At 38.9% G+C, this 20,022-nt stretch overlaps 2 protein-coding genes across 6 annotated transcripts in view; one reads left to right on the forward strand and one right to left on the reverse strand.

Moving 5' to 3' along the window:
- Positions 1-1,435, forward strand: part of LOC114454832 (uncharacterized) — a 34,082-nt gene extending 32,647 nt beyond the window's left edge. For all 4 annotated transcript variants that reach the window (XM_028435624.1, XM_028435627.1, XM_028435625.1 and 1 more), the window contains one exon: positions 1,164-1,435. In XM_028435624.1, coding sequence (XP_028291425.1) covers positions 1,164-1,252 — 89 coding nt within the window. In that variant the 3' untranslated portion in view covers positions 1,253-1,435. The remainder of the gene's footprint in view (positions 1-1,163) is intronic.
- A 37-nt stretch (positions 1,436-1,472) lies between these two features.
- fer1l6 (fer-1 like family member 6) overlaps positions 1,473-20,022 on the reverse strand; it is a 43,852-nt gene continuing 25,302 nt past the window's right edge. The window contains exons 28-46 of one of the 2 annotated variants that reach the window (XM_028435606.1): positions 15,286-15,511; positions 14,976-15,076; positions 14,714-14,836; positions 14,572-14,617; positions 8,879-8,923; positions 8,710-8,807; positions 6,186-6,311; positions 5,993-6,121; positions 5,670-5,797; positions 5,420-5,590; positions 4,541-4,698; positions 4,135-4,277; positions 3,923-4,011; positions 3,759-3,857; positions 3,161-3,281; positions 2,977-3,097; positions 2,199-2,356; positions 2,038-2,138; positions 1,473-1,804 (exon numbers count right to left, since the gene is read on the reverse strand). In XM_028435606.1, coding sequence (XP_028291407.1) covers positions 1,624-1,804; positions 2,038-2,138; positions 2,199-2,356; positions 2,977-3,097; positions 3,161-3,281; positions 3,759-3,857; positions 3,923-4,011; positions 4,135-4,277; positions 4,541-4,698; positions 5,420-5,590; positions 5,670-5,797; positions 5,993-6,121; positions 6,186-6,311; positions 8,710-8,807; positions 8,879-8,923; positions 14,572-14,617; positions 14,714-14,836; positions 14,976-15,076; positions 15,286-15,511 — 2,364 coding nt within the window. In that variant the 3' untranslated portion in view covers positions 1,473-1,623. The remainder of the gene's footprint in view (positions 1,805-2,037; positions 2,139-2,198; positions 2,357-2,976; positions 3,098-3,160; positions 3,282-3,758; positions 3,858-3,922; positions 4,012-4,134; positions 4,278-4,540; positions 4,699-5,419; positions 5,591-5,669; positions 5,798-5,992; positions 6,122-6,185; positions 6,312-8,709; positions 8,808-8,878; positions 8,924-14,571; positions 14,618-14,713; positions 14,837-14,975; positions 15,077-15,285; positions 15,512-20,022) is intronic. The other variant, XM_028435607.1, reaches the window with a different exon arrangement.

Genomic DNA, 20,022 nt, shown 5'->3' on the forward strand with positions numbered 1-20,022 from the left:
TTTATTGCTCTGGTTGAATGATGGAGTCCAGGAGAAGCATTGATGATTTTATAAAAAAAAAGTTTATTCTATTGCTAAGTAAAAAGGTACAAGATGGAACAAAAGAAGTGACCGTCCCGGCCGGAGGTCCGATGATTCAGTGCCACACAGTTCTGATCCAACACGTATATTCCCCTCAGTCCCCCTCCCTCCTCCCCCCAGGAGATAGAGATAGAGGGAGAGGGAGGAGGGAGGACAGAGGGTGCTTCTTTGGGTCTAAACAACCAGTTCTGTTATCTGCCGGTTGTCATAGAGACGGAGGGGCGTGCGTGTGTATGTGTGACATGTGACTGTGTGAGCATGTGAGTGCGCACACAGAGTGCCTATGCGTCCTTGTGCGATTATTGTTTTGGGGAGATATCGTGTGCTCTGAACAAGGCAGTCTGACCCAGCAAAGTTGAAGACATGAAAATCAGACAATGGAAAGTTACCCAAGGCTTAAGGATTAAAATATATGAGTAAATGTATTATTAAGCCTAACTAATAATTTCGCCCCCCACACATTATATTTGCAGTAATTTTTATTGTCTAATGATGGTCTTAACTCAATTTTTTTGAATTTTTAATTTTTTGAAAAAAAAAAAAGCCTTACTGAAGCCTTACCTCTGACTTTGATTGATTTTTTAATTTTGTAATTTTTTGTGCCTCACTGAATTTTTAACCCATTTTAAGCGTGTGCTTTATATTTGCAGTAATTTTTTTGAATTTTTAATTTTTTCTAAAAAAGCCTTTCTAAAGCCTGACCTCCTTTTTGGTTGATTTTTTAATTTTGTAATTTTTTTGTGCCTTACTGAATTCTTAACCCATTTTAAGTATGTGCATTATATTTGCAGTAGTTTTTTGGGTTTAAAAATATGCCTTACTCCCATTTTTGTGTGTTTAAAAATGTTGTACTCTTTTTTTTATGCCTCATTTGCGTTTTGAGGTATTTAAAAATGTCTTGCTCATTTTCATGCCTTATTATAGTCTTACTTTTTTTTTTGCCCGTTTTTATTCCTTCTTTTTTTTAACTTAACAGCAACAAATGTTTTCATATACATTTTTAAACAGTTATAACTGAGCTTTAATACTAGGATAGATATAAATACTGTATATCTGTAACTGTACTTGTCTATGTGTTGCAGATCTACAGAGACAAAACTTCTTCCTGAACCTTGGCCCCTCCCCCTCCTCAGCCCCCCCACAGCCCAGCGTCTCCTGGAGCGACCAGTAGCACCGCCTCCTCAGATAAACTGACGAGTTCCGGACGTGAAAATAAAGACTTAAATACGTACATTACAGTTATTTTCACGCTGACGGAACAACAGTAATGTTTATGTCTTTATGTTGAACTTTGACTAACATGTGGCGCTGGTTCTAATGAGAAAAGAATTAAAGTGTTTGTGATGAACCAGGACTGAGGATCAATAAATCTGTGACTAACACAACTCATCTATCATTGAGCTACTTTATTTAGTTTACAGTGGGAATAATGTAGCATTAACGTAAAGGTTGAAACATGTTAGAACATCAAAGATGTGTAGAAGGAATATAGAACATTTCTGTTTGTTAGCTGACTGAAGCAGATCTATAGATGTATGATGGTCATCCACTGACTATCTTCTGAGACAGAGCTCCAGGCAGAGTGTAGAAGAGCAGAGCCAGGAACAGAGCAGTGATCAGCAGCACCACAGCTATGATGATGTACTTCTTATAATTTCTCCAGATCAGATGGAAAAACACGTTGAAAGGGTTAACGAACCACGAGAACGACGTGTCAGGACGACTGGAAACACACACACAGAGAAAGGGACGATTACAAGACCACTAGAGGGCGCTGTGACACACTTCAGTCTCTATACATTATGAGACGTTACCAATGGTTCTGTCATTATTTAAATATTTAGTTTGATAAGATGAATGAAAAACGGGTCTAAAAGTATTGATCAGCGTGAATATTGAATAATCACTGAACATTTGTAATGTGTGAGGTTATTATTAGTGATTGTCTGAACTCACTTTGGTTTGGGTAAAGGTTCTGGTTCTTTTCGAGCTCGACCGACCGGGTTTTTTTCTGCTTCTTCAACCGTCACAAGATGAAACTCCGCCTCCACTTTCCCCTGAAACAGACACACTATCAGACTGTGTGTGTGTGTGTGTGTGTGTGTGTGTGTGCGTACTGTGAGTTCTCCACTCTTGATAAACGGCCACCATCCTCGAGCTCTCTTCTGCTGAAAGATGGAAATTTTCTGTGTTGTGTCCGTTAACATCTCAGCTTTACACGACTTAGCTGTTTTAGCTCCAGCTGGAAACCCATGGAGGTCCAACTCTAGAGATCCTGCACACACACACACACACACACACAAAGAAAGAAGATCATCTCAAAAGGATACAAAATGATTAAATGATCTCAACAGAAGAATGCAGAACAAATAGAGGAACCAATCACTCTAGATCTCCTTATGTGCAACATTTTACTCAGAATTCTGTGTAAAAATATCTATAGATCTTAATGATAACTGAGTGATGACACACATTTTAAATAATCTCATTTTATTAATAAGTGAATGAAACAATATTTAGTTCCTGATTAGATTTATTTCTATTTCTATAGTTTTGTTCTCTTTCATGCTGCGTTCACACTGGGTACGTCCAGATTACATATAAAGTATGATAGATGTGTCGCTGGTGGGCGGGGCTTCACTTCAGACGTGCGTATGATGCAAATGGACATTTTTAGATTTGTATGGCAGATGCATCCAGTGCAGCAGTGTGAACGCAGCATTAGTGTGTGTTTGTTGGTGTCAGTTTTTTTTTTTCAGTATATTTTTCTCACATTTTGAAATAAACATAAATGCTTTCATTTGTTAATTTCTCTCAAGAACCCCTGTCGTGCCATTTCGTACCCCCATTTGAGAAGCACTGCTGTAGGCACCTGAGCATTGGAGCTACTCTCACCTAGGAAGTCGTCTGCTGACAGCGTCTCAAAGTCCCACACCTGCAGGAGGAGGATGGCTGGGATCTTGCGCTCCGTCTTATCCAGAGCGAAGATGTTCTCCTTCTTCTTCACCACCATCACCTGACACAGTCACACAGGTCACTCCCCCTGCCAGCTGCTCGGTGCCCCCAACTGGGCTCTTACCTTCTCTGCAGGCATGTAGCTGAAGGGGAACACCAGACGCCAGTTGAAGTTCCCCTCCCCCGTTAGAGAGTTGTAGTGGACGTCCGTCTCCTGGCGATTGTCCTCCAGACCCTTCAGCCAGCTGCAGGTCACACACCATGAGGTTCTCAACCCAGTAACATTCATTTTCTCTTATTTTTCAACAATATGTTAAGGTTCCATTTATTCAGACAACTGTACCTCAGGAAATCCACTTTGATCTCCTGACGTGTTTCGACTAACGTCACGTGTCCTTTGATGTTTCCTTTGATGTTTCCTTAAATGTTGCGTAATAATTTCTCTATAAATTAAACTTTAACATATTATTCAACAAGACAAAAATAATCTTGCTGAAGACAAAGAAACAACAAAGGAAACATCAAAGCGTTCAGCAGATGCCCCTGAAGAAGACTGGCAGTTGACAGTGGAGACATGTCAGGAGATCAAAATGGATTGAATAAATAAAACCTTAACACCTTAATTAGGTTCTGAACCATCAAACAAATTAAACCCTTCTTTGTTTGGATTGCTTTCAAAATAAAAGCTCAAAGAGAGACTTTATTTTGAAAGAAGTGCTCACCCTTTGACGTAGATGTCACTGGACTGTTGTCCTGTCAGGAAGCTGGTGTCAGTCAGGATTACATCCTTGGTGTTCCACACCACCACCCTCAGCTCATACCTGAACACACACGTACGTTACAGCAGCGCAAGCACACACACACACACACACAAAACCAGTCTCACCCTTTGGGTGTCCGTGGTGAGATGTTGACTGGAGGTCCTGGATGAGGGAGCTCCATGGGGAACATGTCCACCCACATCTGCAGCTGGCCCTGGATTCAACACAAACAATGAGCTCACACACACACACACACACACACACACACACACACACACACACACACACACACACACACACACACACACAGACAGATATGATTGGATGGTAGGGTCACCTGGTCCATGCCAGGTCGGTTCTTCTTGAACAGGGTTCTGGTCTCGATGTGTTCAGGAACCAGTTTACAGCCCACACCAGGAATCTCTGCCCAGCGATGGAGGATCTTCAGAGAGAGATGCTCATAGGACTCCACGGGCTCCTCTGACACACACACACACACACACACACACACACACACACACACACACACACACACACACACACACACACACACACACACACACACACACACACACACACACACACACACACTTTAGCATCAACATGGTTTTTACTGGTTCCTTGGTGAAGCTCTACAGAGGAACAGGAAAACCATGACTGAAGCGTCTCTGAGGAGTTTGCATGTTCTCTAAGGTCTGATAAATATCGTTGGAGGTCTCCATGAAGCCCCTCCCCCTCCTTACCGTCCTCGCTCACAAACAAAGTTTTCCCAATGAAGACTTTGTCGGCCACAGTGATGCGTCCTGGACTGAACAGAGGAGGTTCTAACCCGTTGTCTCTGCACAGCTTAGAGAGCAGCTCAGACGGCTTCAGGGAGTCTCTCCACGCGTTGTAGCCCTCGCTGAATATAAATACACACAAATACACAGGAATAAACGTAGTGTGTAGTTACACTAATCACTACGTAAAGTATTTGTGCCCCCAGGGGGCGCTGTTACCCTGCATCAAACAATAAAAACAGTTACATATCCATTCATTAGATCTATGACTCAATTCATATTCCTACAACTACATTGATCTGTGCTCGACTAGTTGTCCTTTCTGATGATACACATCGATTGTATCGATAAAATGAAATAACTTGTGATTTAACCATAAGCAGATCTTTGTTTATCATTTGTTGATATTAATATTGTATTATTTTGATTAATAAAAACAAGCAGAAGAGTCAGATAAACCTAATATGTTTTTTTATTGAAAAGTTAACATTCTGTTAATTTAAATTGAATTTATTCAAATAAAATGTGAACATCTTGTTTATGTCCATCAATCATTTATAAATGATTTAATAAACATCAGGAATCCAGTAAAGCTCGTCTGTACTGTACACATTATTATTTTAAATAGTCACTGAATCGTTTCAGATCAAATCATTCTAAATGAATCAAAATCATCCATGAATCGACTCAGGAACAGTGACTAGTGATATGAATCATTACAGCCCTATTATTTAAATATGTATCAGAATATTTAAGAAACGTTGTCGGTTTACAAATATCACTCAGTCGTAAGGATTTCAAGTGAAGGTGGTGACGTAGTCAACCAGCAGCTTTCTGACTCACAGACTGTACTCTGAGGGAAGTCCACAGGTGGCTCGGTACCGGCTGTAGAACCGGTTCTCCAGGTCGATGCGAGTCTCTCCGATCAGATCGTCTCCTCCCACCACGTCCATGTCGTAGACCAGGACAGACAGCAGAGACTCCTGAGGGAACGTGGCCTTCATCTCAAAAGACCTGAGAGAACATGTTGTGACTCTCACTGATTAGTTTCCTGTTAATGACTTAATAAGTCTTAAGAGTTGATTCATTTCACCTTCCAAACACAGGGTTCAGGTTCCTGGGAATGTAGTTGTCTCTGTCTTTGATATGATTCTTTCCAAGTCGTATGACGATGTAAGGGTCGGCCCCCCCGTCAGGGTCGGCCGGGTGAAGGTGGGAGGCCTGGGGAAGGACAGCAGTGTTACACACACACACACACACACACACACACACACACACACACACACACACACACACACACACACACACACACACACACACACACACACACACACACACACACACACACACACACACACACACACACACACACACACAGTGACAGGGTGGAGGAGGTGGGCGTGGCCCAGCACTCACAGAAACCACGTAGACCCTAATCAGGACGTCCACAGGGCAGTTAGGAGGAAGTCCTCTGTTCACCCTGTAGGTATCTGCCTCCTCTTCATCCTCCTCATCCTCACACACCTTGGAGAGACAGAAGCGTCCCTACAGGGGGCGTTGTGGGTGTCAGTGTGAACCCGTCCATGACGATCAATCACTGATCAATCACCTTAAACTTTCCCACAAAGCGCTCATGAGCTCCGTCCTCCTTGTTGGCTTTTCCTCTGAACAGTTCGTAGGTTTGGACCCAATCATCAAAGGGTCCAAGCTCCGCCTCCAGCTCCTTGTTGTACAGCTGCACACACAATAACACATGATAACACAATAATACACAATAACACACAGTAACACACACACAGTAACACACACAGTAACACACACAGTAACACATGGTAACACACACACAGTAACACACACACAGTAACACACACAGTAACACACACAGTAACACACACAAACACACACAGTAACACACACACAGTAACACACACACAATAACACACACAAACACACACAGTAACACACAGTAACACACACACAGTAACACACACACAGTAACACACACACAGTAACACACACAGTAACACACACAGTAACACACACAGTAACACACACACAGTAACACACACACAGTAACACACACAGTAACACACACAGTAACACACACAGTAACACACACAGTAACACACACACAATAACACACACAGTAACACACACACAGTAACACACACAGTAACACACACACAATAACACACACAAACACACACAGTAACACACAGTAACACACACAGTAACACACACACAGTAACACACACACAGTAACACACACACAGTAACACACACACACAGTAACACACACAGTAACACACACAGTAACACACACAGTAACACACACACAGTAACACACACAGTAACACATGGTAACACACACACAGTAACACACACACAGTAACACACAGTAACACACAGTAACACACACAGTAACACACGGTAACACACAGTAACACACACAGTAACACACACACAGTAACACACACACAGTAACACACACACAGTAACACACACACAGTAACACACACAGTAACACACACAAACACACACAGTAACACACACACAGTAACACACACACAATAACACACACAGTAACACACAGTAACACACACACAGTAACACACACACAGTAACACACACAGTAACACACGGTAACACACACAGTAACACACACACAGTAACACACACAGTAACACACACAGTAACACACACACAGTAACACACACACAATAACACACACAAACACACACAGTAACACACACAGTAACACACACACAGTAACACACACACAATAACACACACAAACACACACAGTAACACACAGTAACACACACAGTAACACACACACAGTAACACACACACAGTAACACACACACAGTAACACACACACAGTAACACACACACACAGTAACACACACACAGTAACACACACAGTAACACACACAGTAACACACACAGTAACACACACAGTAACACACGGTAACACACACAGTAACACATGGTAACACACACAGTAACACACACACAGTAACACACACAGTAACACACGGTAACACACACAGTAACACACACACAGTAACACACACAAACACACACAGTAACACACGGTAACACACACAGTAACACACGGTAACACACACACAGTAACACACACAGTAACACACACAGTAACACACACAAACACACACAGTAACACACGGTAACACACACAGTAACACACGGTAACACACACAGTAACACACACAGTAACACACACAGTAACACACACAGTAACACACACAGTAACACACGGTAACACACGGTAACACACACGGTAACACACACAGTAACACACGGTAACACACACACAGTAACACACACACAGTAACACACACAGTAACACACGGTAACACACACAGTAACACACACAGTAACACACACACAGTAACACACACACAGTAACACACACAGTAACACACACAGTAACACACACAGTAACACACGGTAACACACACAGTATCACACACAGTAACACACACAGTAACACACACACACAGTAACACACACAGTAACACACACAGTAACACACACAGTAACACACACAGTAACACACGGTAACACACACAGTAACACACGGTAACACACACACAGTAACACACACACAGTAACACACACAGTAACACACACAGTAACACACACAGTAACACACACAGTAACACACGGTAACACACACAGTAACACACGGTAACACACACACAGTAACACACACACAGTAACACACACACAGTAACACACACACAGTAACACACACAGTAACACACACAGTAACACACACAGTAACACACGGTAACACACACGGTAACACACACAGTAACACACACAGTAACACACACACAGTAACACACACAGTAACACACACAGTAACACACACAGTAACACACACACAGTAACACACAGTAACACACACAGTAACACACACAGTAACACACACACAGTAACACACAGTAACACACACAGTAACACACACACAGTAACACCGTCCCCATCCAGGACCTCCTCCAGGGTTGTTCTGGTCTTACTGAGTCTGGAGGCTTTTATTTTGAAGTTGTGACTGATCATTATTGATCATTCAAAGCTAAAACAAACAGGAAATCATCACGTACCTGCAGGGTTGCCAGTTTGGACGGTACACAGATGTTTGGTGCTGGCGTTTCTTTGCCTTTCTGCTTCCTCTTCCTGTCTGCGTCTGATTGGCTGCTGACTGAGGAGACGGACAGAGAACAGACATGTGACCTGAGGACATGGAGCTCACTGTGATCTTTGAACTCTTACCCAATGAACCGAGTCCCTCACTAAGCAGGGTGTGGCACTCGGACACTGCAACACACAGCAGTGTGTAGGTTTACTGCTGAGTCATCACTAAGGCCGACCTGCTGAAGGTCACTCGCTATCGTTCTCCATGTTTGGTACAACAATGACCATCACTTACACACATCCTGTCAGAACAATCTGAGACTTTTAAAAACCATGACAACAGTTAAACATCATTTTCTCTCTTTCATTTTTAAAAACATTGAACAGAAAAAAACAGGGATTCTGAAACATAAATATCTCAAACTCTCAGTATGACAATAAATAAAGTCAGTAGTTCATAAATAATCCAGAGTTCTTTAAATAGATCCTGTTTTTATAAACTTGTTCTAAAATCTTCTAAATGTCCTTATTAGTAGATTTATGTCTAACAACAGACATTATTATGAACCATATTCATTTAATGACTTTTATAAACAGGACTATTTTACAGTTTTACAGCCTGTGTTCCTCCATCTTTAAATCACATGATTGATGATGTCACACGGCCCCACTGCCTGTAAACATCCCATTGTTTTCTATTGGAGTGAAACATTCAGACTGATTTTTAGATTATTTTATAGATTTTTACATCATTTTATAGATTTTTCAGTTAAAATAACAACTTGTGCTGCTTTTGGTTAATTTAAATAATCAGGAAAAGTTAAAGATGTCGATATAAACCTATTTTGTTTACAGAAAGATAAAAACTCCACAGGAGGCGACAGTTCCAACTCTGAGGTTTGGTAATAGACAATGAAGCAGAGAAGAAGAGCTCTCCTAAGAGACATTTCTTCTCCCTTAAACAGTGCGCTGACACGCTCTGGTGGATGAAGTTAGAGAGTAAATCATGGTTGTTAATCCTAGTTTAGAGGAATTTCTGATAGAAATCAGATGATGATGATTCAGTGTTTGCATGTTTCTGACACAGAGGACAACTATCAGTGAGCTAACGCTAATGCTACATGTTTGAAGTGAAATGACAGCATGAATCAATCAGGAACGATTGACAAGTATTGGTTTCCAACATAAGGTACGCAGTGTTTCCCTCCTCCTCTGCACACATCACAGTTTAATCACAAACAAACAACAGCTCATTTTAATATTCTTAGAACTCTGCTTTTATTGACACTGGTACTTTTTAATGTCTTTTATCATAAATGATTTCATTTTACAACACAAACTTCACTGTTTGTTTGAAATAAAACATGGCTGAATACAGACATTGAGGCCTCGTTACTGAACTTTAACTTCTCTTTTATCAGACATGATGGGAGTGGTACAGTATCAATTATTAATCAATTCTTATTCTTCTTTTGAATTTCATGCTTTTATTTTTTACAGTCCTCTTATTTTATGTATCATGTTTATAAACCCCTAAAAACCTATTATTATGCTATTATTATCAGTGATTTTAATTTACATTCTTTTGTTACAGACTTTTAAATATTCTGGATTTTATGGATTTTACTCAGATACAGTTAACTCACAACATGAGACACTAGATCTGATCATCACTTATGACCTGTGTCTCTGACCATTACTGTATTATTTAATATTACTGTATTATTTAATATTACTGTATTATTTAATATTACTGTTATTTAATATTACTGTGTTATTTAATATTACTGGTGTTATTTAATATTACTGTGTTATTTAATATTACTGTATTATTTAATATTACTGTGTTATTTAATATAACTGTTATTTAATATTACTGGTGTTATTTAATATTACTGTATTATTTAATATTACTGTATTATTTAATATTACTGTGTTATTTAATATTACTGTGTTATTTAATATTACTGGTGTTATTTAATATTACTGTATTATTTAATATTACTGTATTATTTAATATTACTGGTGTTATTTAATATTACTGTATTATTTAATATTACTGTATTATTTAATATTACTGTGTTATTTAATATTACTGTTATTTAATATTACTGTGTTATTTAATATTACTGTATTATTTAATATTACTGTATTATTTAATATTACTGTATTATCCAGTGGGAGACGATACATCACATCTGAAGTGGCTGCAAACTTTAAGGAGGTTTTCAACAAATATCCACAGTTTTACCTGTAATAGAGAAAAATCTATCAACATCAACATTTAAATAGAACCATTTTGACAGTGAGAATATAGAAAATAATAACTATTTAACACTTGAAGAAGTAACGGAAGCAGAGGTGAAAGTAATCATTACAAACTGTAATTCAAAAAAATCCAGAGACGTTAATAATCTAACTATGAGTCTATTAAAAACTATAACACCTGAAATAACACCACCGCTAACATATATCAGCAATCTCTCATTCAAAAATGGTATTTTCCCTGACCAGATGAAAATCACAAAAATCAGACCAATCCACAAGAATGGAGACAAACGAGATTTCACCAAATATCGACCTATTTCAATATTACCGCAATTATCGAAAATTCTAGAAAAACTGTTCATGAAAAGGCTGGACAAATTCATAGAAGAGAATAAAATATTACATGAAGGCCAATATGGGTTCAGAAAAGGACGTTCAACAGCAATGGCTATAACTGATACCACGGAAAATATAAGAGATGCTTTAGAAAATAATTTATTTGTATTTTTTTGGACCTTAAAAAAGCATTTGACACAATAAACCATGATATTCTGGAGGAAAAACTTCAAAACTACGGCATTAGCCACAACGCCTTAAACTGGATTAAAAGTTATATGAGAAATAGGAGACAATATGTGGACTTTGAACAAAACATATCAATATGCCAAACCATACAATGTGGTGTACCACAGGGTTCAATTTTAGGGCCAAAACTGTTCATTCTATATATAAACGACATTTTCAAAGTCTCAAATTGCCTTAAACTAACGCTGTTTGCAGACGACACAACCAACCTATGATCAGGTAAAGACATTAAAACTCTAATAGAAACGATGAATGAGGAACTATCAAAAATCCAAACATGGCTCAATGTAAATAAACTAGCCCTAAACGTTAGCAAAACAAAATTCATCAGCTTTGGAAATAAAAAAATAACAGAAAATATTAGACTGAAACTAGACATGGATATAATAGAACAAGTAAAAGAATATAGAGCACTAGGAGTGTGGATAGATGAGAAACTGACCTGGAAAAAACACATACAAGTAGTTAAAAACAAAGTTGCTAAAAGCAGCTTCATCCTATGGAAATGACAACAAATACTACAAACCACATCACTGAAGACAATCTATTCTTCCCTTGTTGGGTCACATTTAAATTACTGCTCAGAAATCTGGGGAAACACCTACAAAACGTATCTTAAACCTTTATTTAAACTTAAAAAAAAAAAGCAATTATAATTCTATATAAAGCACCACACAACACACACACAAATGAACTATTTGAAAAGGCCAAATACCTAAAACTGCAAGAAATAATAAACTATAACACACACATTCTAACATTTAGGGCATCACTAAAAACACTCCCATATCAAATACAAAAACGTTTCACATACAAACTGTTACGGCTGGTGCTTTATTGTGTTTACTGTGTTGGTGGAGGAGTGACAGCTCTTCCACAATTTAATATCTATCCCAATGAGGAGGACAGCAGGGAGTGGCCATCACCAAGGATGCTGATTGGTTCTCCCCAGGGTGTGTGTGTGTGTGTGTGTGTGTGTGTGTGTGTGTGTGTGTGTGTGTGTGTGTGTGCGTGCGTGCGTGCGTGCGTGTGTATTCAGTGTTCCTGGTTTAACCAGTGTTTTGAGTTTGAACTGCACCTGGAATTATTGTTTGTATTTTGTAAAGAAGCTGCCATTTTTCTAGTGTTTTGTGTACAGACTTATAGGAGTTTATTTATTATTTTTGGTTCACCCTGACGTTTATGCTTCTGTTTTTGTGTTTAATTGTTTGGCAATAAATGACCTTTGCCTTTTTCAATTCTCTGTGTTTTTTTTAAATGTGTTTGTTCCTACCCTAGACTAGTGACATAACACAAACACACTGTTTATGAACTAAGACATAATAATGTGTTTATACAAGAAAGGGTTAAATCTAACATTGGTAAATACAGCACTGTTAACAGAGCTATTACCAGCTGGAATAACCTTGATGTAGAGACAAAACAAGCTGCAAACTTGACTAGATATAAAGAAAAAACTCGGAACACATTCTTTCACGAAAACAAGATCAACACATCAATGAGATGGAATTTATCAACTAGTCAATGAACACAATCGACTCAATCTTCACGAACAGAAGATCATAACAACAGGAACCAGCGTGTCCAATAGAGACGTTCCTGAGAAGATGAACTTTTCCTTTGAACAACGATGGAGAGGAGGAGGAATGAAAAAGACACTGACTACAGGTGAGAAAGAATCCTACATGAAAAAGACTGTTTGACCAGAGAAACAAGCTTTGATGTAAATTTCCTGTGTTCAAAACAGGGGGCGGGACTTAGATAAGCAAACTGCTTCTCTCGTCTCCTTTTTCAGCATGGACAAAACAAAACAAAAAAAAAGGAATAACTTCTGTGAATGTCGGAAATAAACTGAATAAATAAATAAATAAATAATAAAAACCTGGTCTGTAGTGGTAAGATCTCAGATCAATGTAATACATTTAATATTAATATTAACATAACCACTAGGAACGAGTGCAGTCTGTGTCTTCTCCTCTAACTCTGAGGGTTCTCTTTTCTGTTCCTGGTTCCTGATCAATGGTTCACAGCTGAACTAGTCTAGAACATTCTGATGGTCTATCCTTCTATTCTATTCTGTTTGTCCTTCTGTTCACTAACAACAACCAGTGGAACCAGATGTTCTCCACCTCTGAACCTGGTTCTAACAGAGATTTATTCCTATAAAAAGAGGAGTTTTTTATTCCCACTGTCACTAAATGTTCATGTGGATCTTGTTGAGTTTTTTCTTTCTTACTATGGACTTTATATGTTGTTCAGCGCTTTGAGATGACTTTGTTGTAATTTGTGCTAAATAAATAAGTTGAATTGAATTATCTCGCCAAGTTTGTTTTTTATAAGTTCCAACCGTTGCTTATAAGAGGCGTACGCTTTCTTTAGTACGTACACAGTATTTATAAATGGACTCTGGATCGCTTCTAAATTCACGCACAGCAGTTTATCCAACACGTAAACAAACACGTACTCTGCGTCTGTACATCTGATCTACATTTCACACCTGGATGTTCACCTAACAAACATAAATATATCAGTCACACGTAGACACAGGTGTGGTGTGTGTGAAGCTATAGTGATCATGTGACCTTCACTATGTAGCACCGTCTACGTGACATGTAAACACTTAGAAATTAATATTAGGTGCTTATGCATGCAGGTATGTGTGTATAACAGACCACCATTTAGTCTGGTTACAGTCTGTGTCACTACACCCGTCCATAGAGTGGTAGTGACTGTAGTGTTACACTCTGAGTCAGATCATTGCTGTGATTGGACAGAATACAACACACACACACACGCACACACACACACAGTGTTTACATGTCACACAGACGGTGCTACATAGTGAAGGTCACATGATCACTATAGCTTCACTCACACCTGTCACTACATCGAACTACTGACATTAGGTAAGTTTAGTGAAAGTTAGACACGTACATGTGTGTTAGACTGGTGTGTGTGTGTGTGTGATGAGCTCTTACCTTTGTCAAACACCTGGATAGGCAGAGCCTCCTTCTGCTGTCGGGCCTGAAGAAGAGTTGAATATGACGAAGGAGCGACTGACAGGTGTGTGTGTGTGTGTGTGTGTGTGTGTGTGTGTGTGTGTGTGTGTGTGTGTCTTACCTGCCTCTCCATTGAGGCGTAGTACTTGGACCACCAGTCGATGACGGCCTCTGCTGACTCATCAGCGATGGTGGGTCCTCTCCTCTTGGTGGATCGTCCTCTGGTGCTCTTGGTCTGCGGCTCCTGAGTTCAACCATTCAGAGAAAGTTAGAGTGGGCGTGTCCTCAGTCACACTGCACCAAAGGGGGCGGAGTTTTCTTTACTACCAAGCATCTCAGCCTCCTTCAGTGTCTGTGGTCTACTGACAGTCAACGTGTCTCACTTTTTTCTTCTTCTGCTCCTGTTTGGGTTCGGGTGCTGTGAGAAGGGGCGGGACTTCCTGCTCCATAACAATGAGCACGTCCTGATTGGTCGGCTGGGTCTCTGCAGGGGAGACACAGGCTGCTCTGTTTGTACTGACCAATCACAGACAGTCTGAGCTGAAGGCTGAAACGTGTTATCAATGTAAAAATGAAAAGATGTCAAACAGCCCAGGATGTAGGAGGCGTGTCCTATTACTGATTGATTGAGTCTCACTGGATCCTTTTGTGTTTTCTGTTAAATGCAGAAAAAAGTTTGTCATTAGTTTGTACCATTGGTGATGGGGGCGGGGCTAACTGACGACTGGACCTCGGGTGCTTTACTGGAGGGAGGTGGGGACAGTGCTGAGGGTGGGGGCGGGGCAGGGGGCGGGATGTATTTGAAGTCCTTGAGGTTGTTGATGACGTGGTTTCCCACCAGCGTGCTGCGTCCAAACGCCCTCCAGTCCACCACCGTGATGCTGAGAGGAGGGAGGAGGAGCTCGTTGTCTGGTAGCTCCTACAGGTAAACAACAACAACCTACAGGTAAACAACAACAACATACAGGCAAACAACAACAACATACAGGCAAACAACAACAACATACAGGTAAACAACAACAACAACATACAGGCAAACAACAACAACAACAACATACAGGCAAACAACAACAACAACATACATACAGGCAAACAACAACAACAACATACAGGCAAACAACAACATACAGGTAAACAACAACAACATACAGGCAAACAACAACAACAACATACAGGCAAACAACAACAACAACATACAAGTAAACAACAACAACAACATACAGGTAAACAACAACAACATACAGGTAAACAACAACAACAACATACAAGTAAACAACAACAACATACAAGTAAACAACAACAACATACAGGTAAACAACAACAACATACAGGTAAACAACAACAACATACAGGTAAACAACAACATACAGGCAAACAACAACAACAACAACATACAGGTAAACAACAACAACATACAGGCAAACAACAACATACAGGTAAACAACAACAACATACAAGTAAACAACAACAACATACAAGTAAACAACAACAACATACAGGTAAACAACAACAACATACAGGTAAACAACAACATACAGGCAAACAACAACAACAACAACAACAACATACAGGTAAACAACAACAACAACATACAGGCAAACAACAACATACAGGTAAACAACAACAACAACAACATACAGGTAAACAACAACAACAACATACAGGCAAACAACAACAACAACAACAACATACAGGCAAACAACAACAACAACATACAGGCAAACAACAACAACAACATACAGGTAAACAACAACAACATACAGGCAAACAACAACAACATACAAGCAAACAACAACAACATACAGGCAAACAACAACAACAACATACAGGCAAACAACAACAACAACATACAGGCAAACAACAACAACAACAACATACAGGTAAACAACAACAACATACAGGCAAACAACAACAACATACAGGTAAACAACAACAACATACAGGTAAACAACAACAACATACAGGCAAACAACAACAACATACAGGCAAACAACAACAACATACAGGCAAACAACAACAACATACAGGTAAACAACAACATAAAGGTAAACAACAACAACATACAGGTAAACAACAACAACATACAAGTAAACAACAACATACAGGTAAACAACAACATACAGGTAAACAACAACAACATACAGGTAAACAACAACAACATACAGGTAAACAACAACAACAACAACAACATACAGGTAAACAACAACAACATACAGGCAAACAACAACAACATACAGGCAAACAACAACAACATACAGGCAAATAACAACAACATACAGGTAAACAACAACAACATACAGGTAAACAACAACAACATACAGGTAAACAACAACATACAGGCAAACAACAACAACAACATACAGGCAAACAACAACAACAACATACAGGCAAACAACAACAACAACATACAGGCAAACAACAACAACATACAGGTAAACAACAACGACATACAGGTAAACAACAATGACATACAGGTAAACAACAACAACATACAGGTAAACAACAACATACAAGTAAACAACAACAACATACAGGTAAACAACAACATACAAGTAAACAACAACAACATACAGGTAAACAACAACAACATACAGGTAAACAACAACAACATACAGGTAAACAACAACATACAAGTAAACAACAACAACATACAGGTAAACAACAACATACAAGTAAACAACAACAACATACAGGTAAACAACAACATACAAGTAAACAACAACAACATACAGGTAAACAACAACAACATACAGGTAAACAACAACAACACACGGCTGAGCTACTATTTCTGCTGTAGGAGACAGTGGAGGTTCTGGCTCGTCTCAGACTGCAGCTAAAATGCCACCATAAGCAAGATGAGAGGCTAAACCTGATGAATGTTACACTTGCACAGGTAAATGAACTGCTTCAGCAACAAAAAGACATGTTCCAAGAGCTGCTGAAACAACAGCAGGAGATTTTTTTCAGGATTTGTCAACATTATTATGGACAAAACTGGCACAAAATGGATAGTTTCACAAGAAAGTAACCAGTCAACCAGCCTGAAATTCCCACAAAAGGAGGTGGATGATATTAAGGCAGCGTTGGGAAAACTAAAGGAAAACTGCAGCTCAATACAGACTTGTTCAGTATGTGACAGTATGCGTGCTGTCACAGATAAGATGGATTATTTGGAGTCTCAGTCCAAGAGAAATAACTTGGTGATAGAGCGTGTGGTTGAGTCACCTGGTGAAACCTGGATGGACGCAGAATTAAAACAGTTCTGAGGGGAAAGCTGAACATACAACAGCAGATTGAGATGGAAAGAGCTCACTGTGCAGGAAAACCTAAACGACCCATCGTAGCCAGATTACAAAGATTTAAGGATAAATCTCAAATACTCCAGAGAACCAAAGCCCTCAAAGGCACAAATGTACAGTATACATCAATGAGGATTATACGAACACTGTGAAGACTAAGAGAAAACAGGCCTGACAGAGAGGAGACACTGCATTTTGACGCTATGACAAACTAATTGTTCATCCAGGAGCAGTACCTCAATACCACAATGTGTCTGCTTATCATGTGGAAATGTATTTGATAAACACATTGTTGTCGTCACATCTTCATGTTCTCTATATTACTGAAAAGACTTCTAAGAGTAGCACATGTAAATATACAGTATGTAGTATGAGAAACAAGTTGTTAGAATTAAGTGAAGTTTTGTCATCAGCATGTCTAAACATCTAAACACACCTGATTCAAGGATATAGTATCTATGGTAACAATAGGAATGCATATGGGTGGTGTAGCTATAAATGTAGATCCAGTGAAAATTAAATATGATTTAATGAAAAGTAATGTTGAAGTCATATGGTTACAAGTCCAAATACCCCACGATCTAAAACCTGTTTTGATTGGTTGTTGTTACAGGTATTTAGGTATACAGTATTTGGACTACTAGTACAGTGCCCGTCAGAAGTATGTATTCATGTGGGAGCATAAGAAGAGTTGTCAATTATGGGCATAATAATAACATACTCTGTAGCATTATAAAGGGGTAGATTTGCAGGTGCAAAGTAAAATAGCGTGTGCAATTTCCCTGGTTTAATTCTATGAGACATGAACATGATAAATGTGGTTTTTTTAAACTCATTTTTATATTTTTTTCGTTTAGTGTAATTTTCTGTAATGTACAGTGCCCGTCGGAAGTATCCATTTATGTGGGATTATAAGTATTAGTTTAGTGTATTTTGAGTCATTTTCATGTTTTTGTTGTCGTTTGGTGTATTTTTCTGTGATATATGTTTTTTGGAGCCTTTTTGTATATTTTTGTGCATTTCTGTTGTTGTTTTGTGTACTTCCTGTATAAATATTGTTTAGTTTTTTGTTTTACATCATTTGTGAATTTTTTTGTATAATTTTTTTTTGTTGCCTTAAGCACTGTGATTCTGGACTCATTTTGTATCTTTTTTTAGTGTAGTTTTTTGCATTTCTGTTGTCTTTTGTGTAATTTTTGTATAAATATTTAGTTTTGTGTATTTTGAGTCATTTTCATATTTTTTGTTGTTTAGTGTGTGTTTGCCTAACTTTCACTAAACGTATCTATTGTCAGTAGTTAGGTGTAGTAACAGGTGTGTAGTGAGTGAAGCTGCAGTAATCATCAGGTGACCTTCACTATGTAACACGTTTACTGATCTGACTATAACACTACCACCCAATGGACGGGTGTAGTGACACAGACTGTAACCGGACTAAATGGTGGTCTGTTATACACATATACACACTCGTAGATGGTGATCAATAGTGAAGGGCACCTGATCGGTGTGTGTGTGTGTGTGTGTGTGTGTGGACACTAATCTCCTCCGTCCTCCCAGTCGTGTGCCATATCATAAATATAAGTTTTAAATAGGGTCAGTGAAAATAACCCCACTGCTAAAGAATAATAAACAACTATTTTCAGAACTAAACAGTCGCCCAGTTAGTATACTGCTGGTTTTGTTCAAAAATATAGAAGAAGCTGTGTTTGAACAACTAAAACTATACTTTGATATAAATAATGTGAACAATAAATACCAACAGGCATACAGAGAGGGTCACTCCACAGCTACAGCCCTAGTTAAAGGATAGAGATATAAAGAGAATGGTAGAAGCTGTAATGTTGGATTTTACATGTACTTTTGTTAAGCAAACTGAAATGTTATGGGTTTGAAATGTCTGCTCTGCAATGTTCAGGAGTTATTAAACAAACAGGCCTGTGAGGTGCAGAGGGCAAAAACAATCATATTTGGCTCAAAGTACCAAATAAAAACAAATCCAGTGTTAAAGCTGACTGTAGGTGCTACTCTGAGGGAGCAGGTCGACCACACTAACCTGGAAGAAACATGTGGACAACATTATTATGAAAATATGAAATAGTCTCTCCATTATAAGAAGATGTACAGGACAAAA

The sequence above is a fragment of the Gouania willdenowi genome, chromosome 21, assembly GCF_900634775.1.
Source record: "Gouania willdenowi chromosome 21, fGouWil2.1, whole genome shotgun sequence".
Classification (NCBI taxonomy): domain Eukaryota; kingdom Metazoa; phylum Chordata; class Actinopteri; order Blenniiformes; family Gobiesocidae; genus Gouania; species Gouania willdenowi.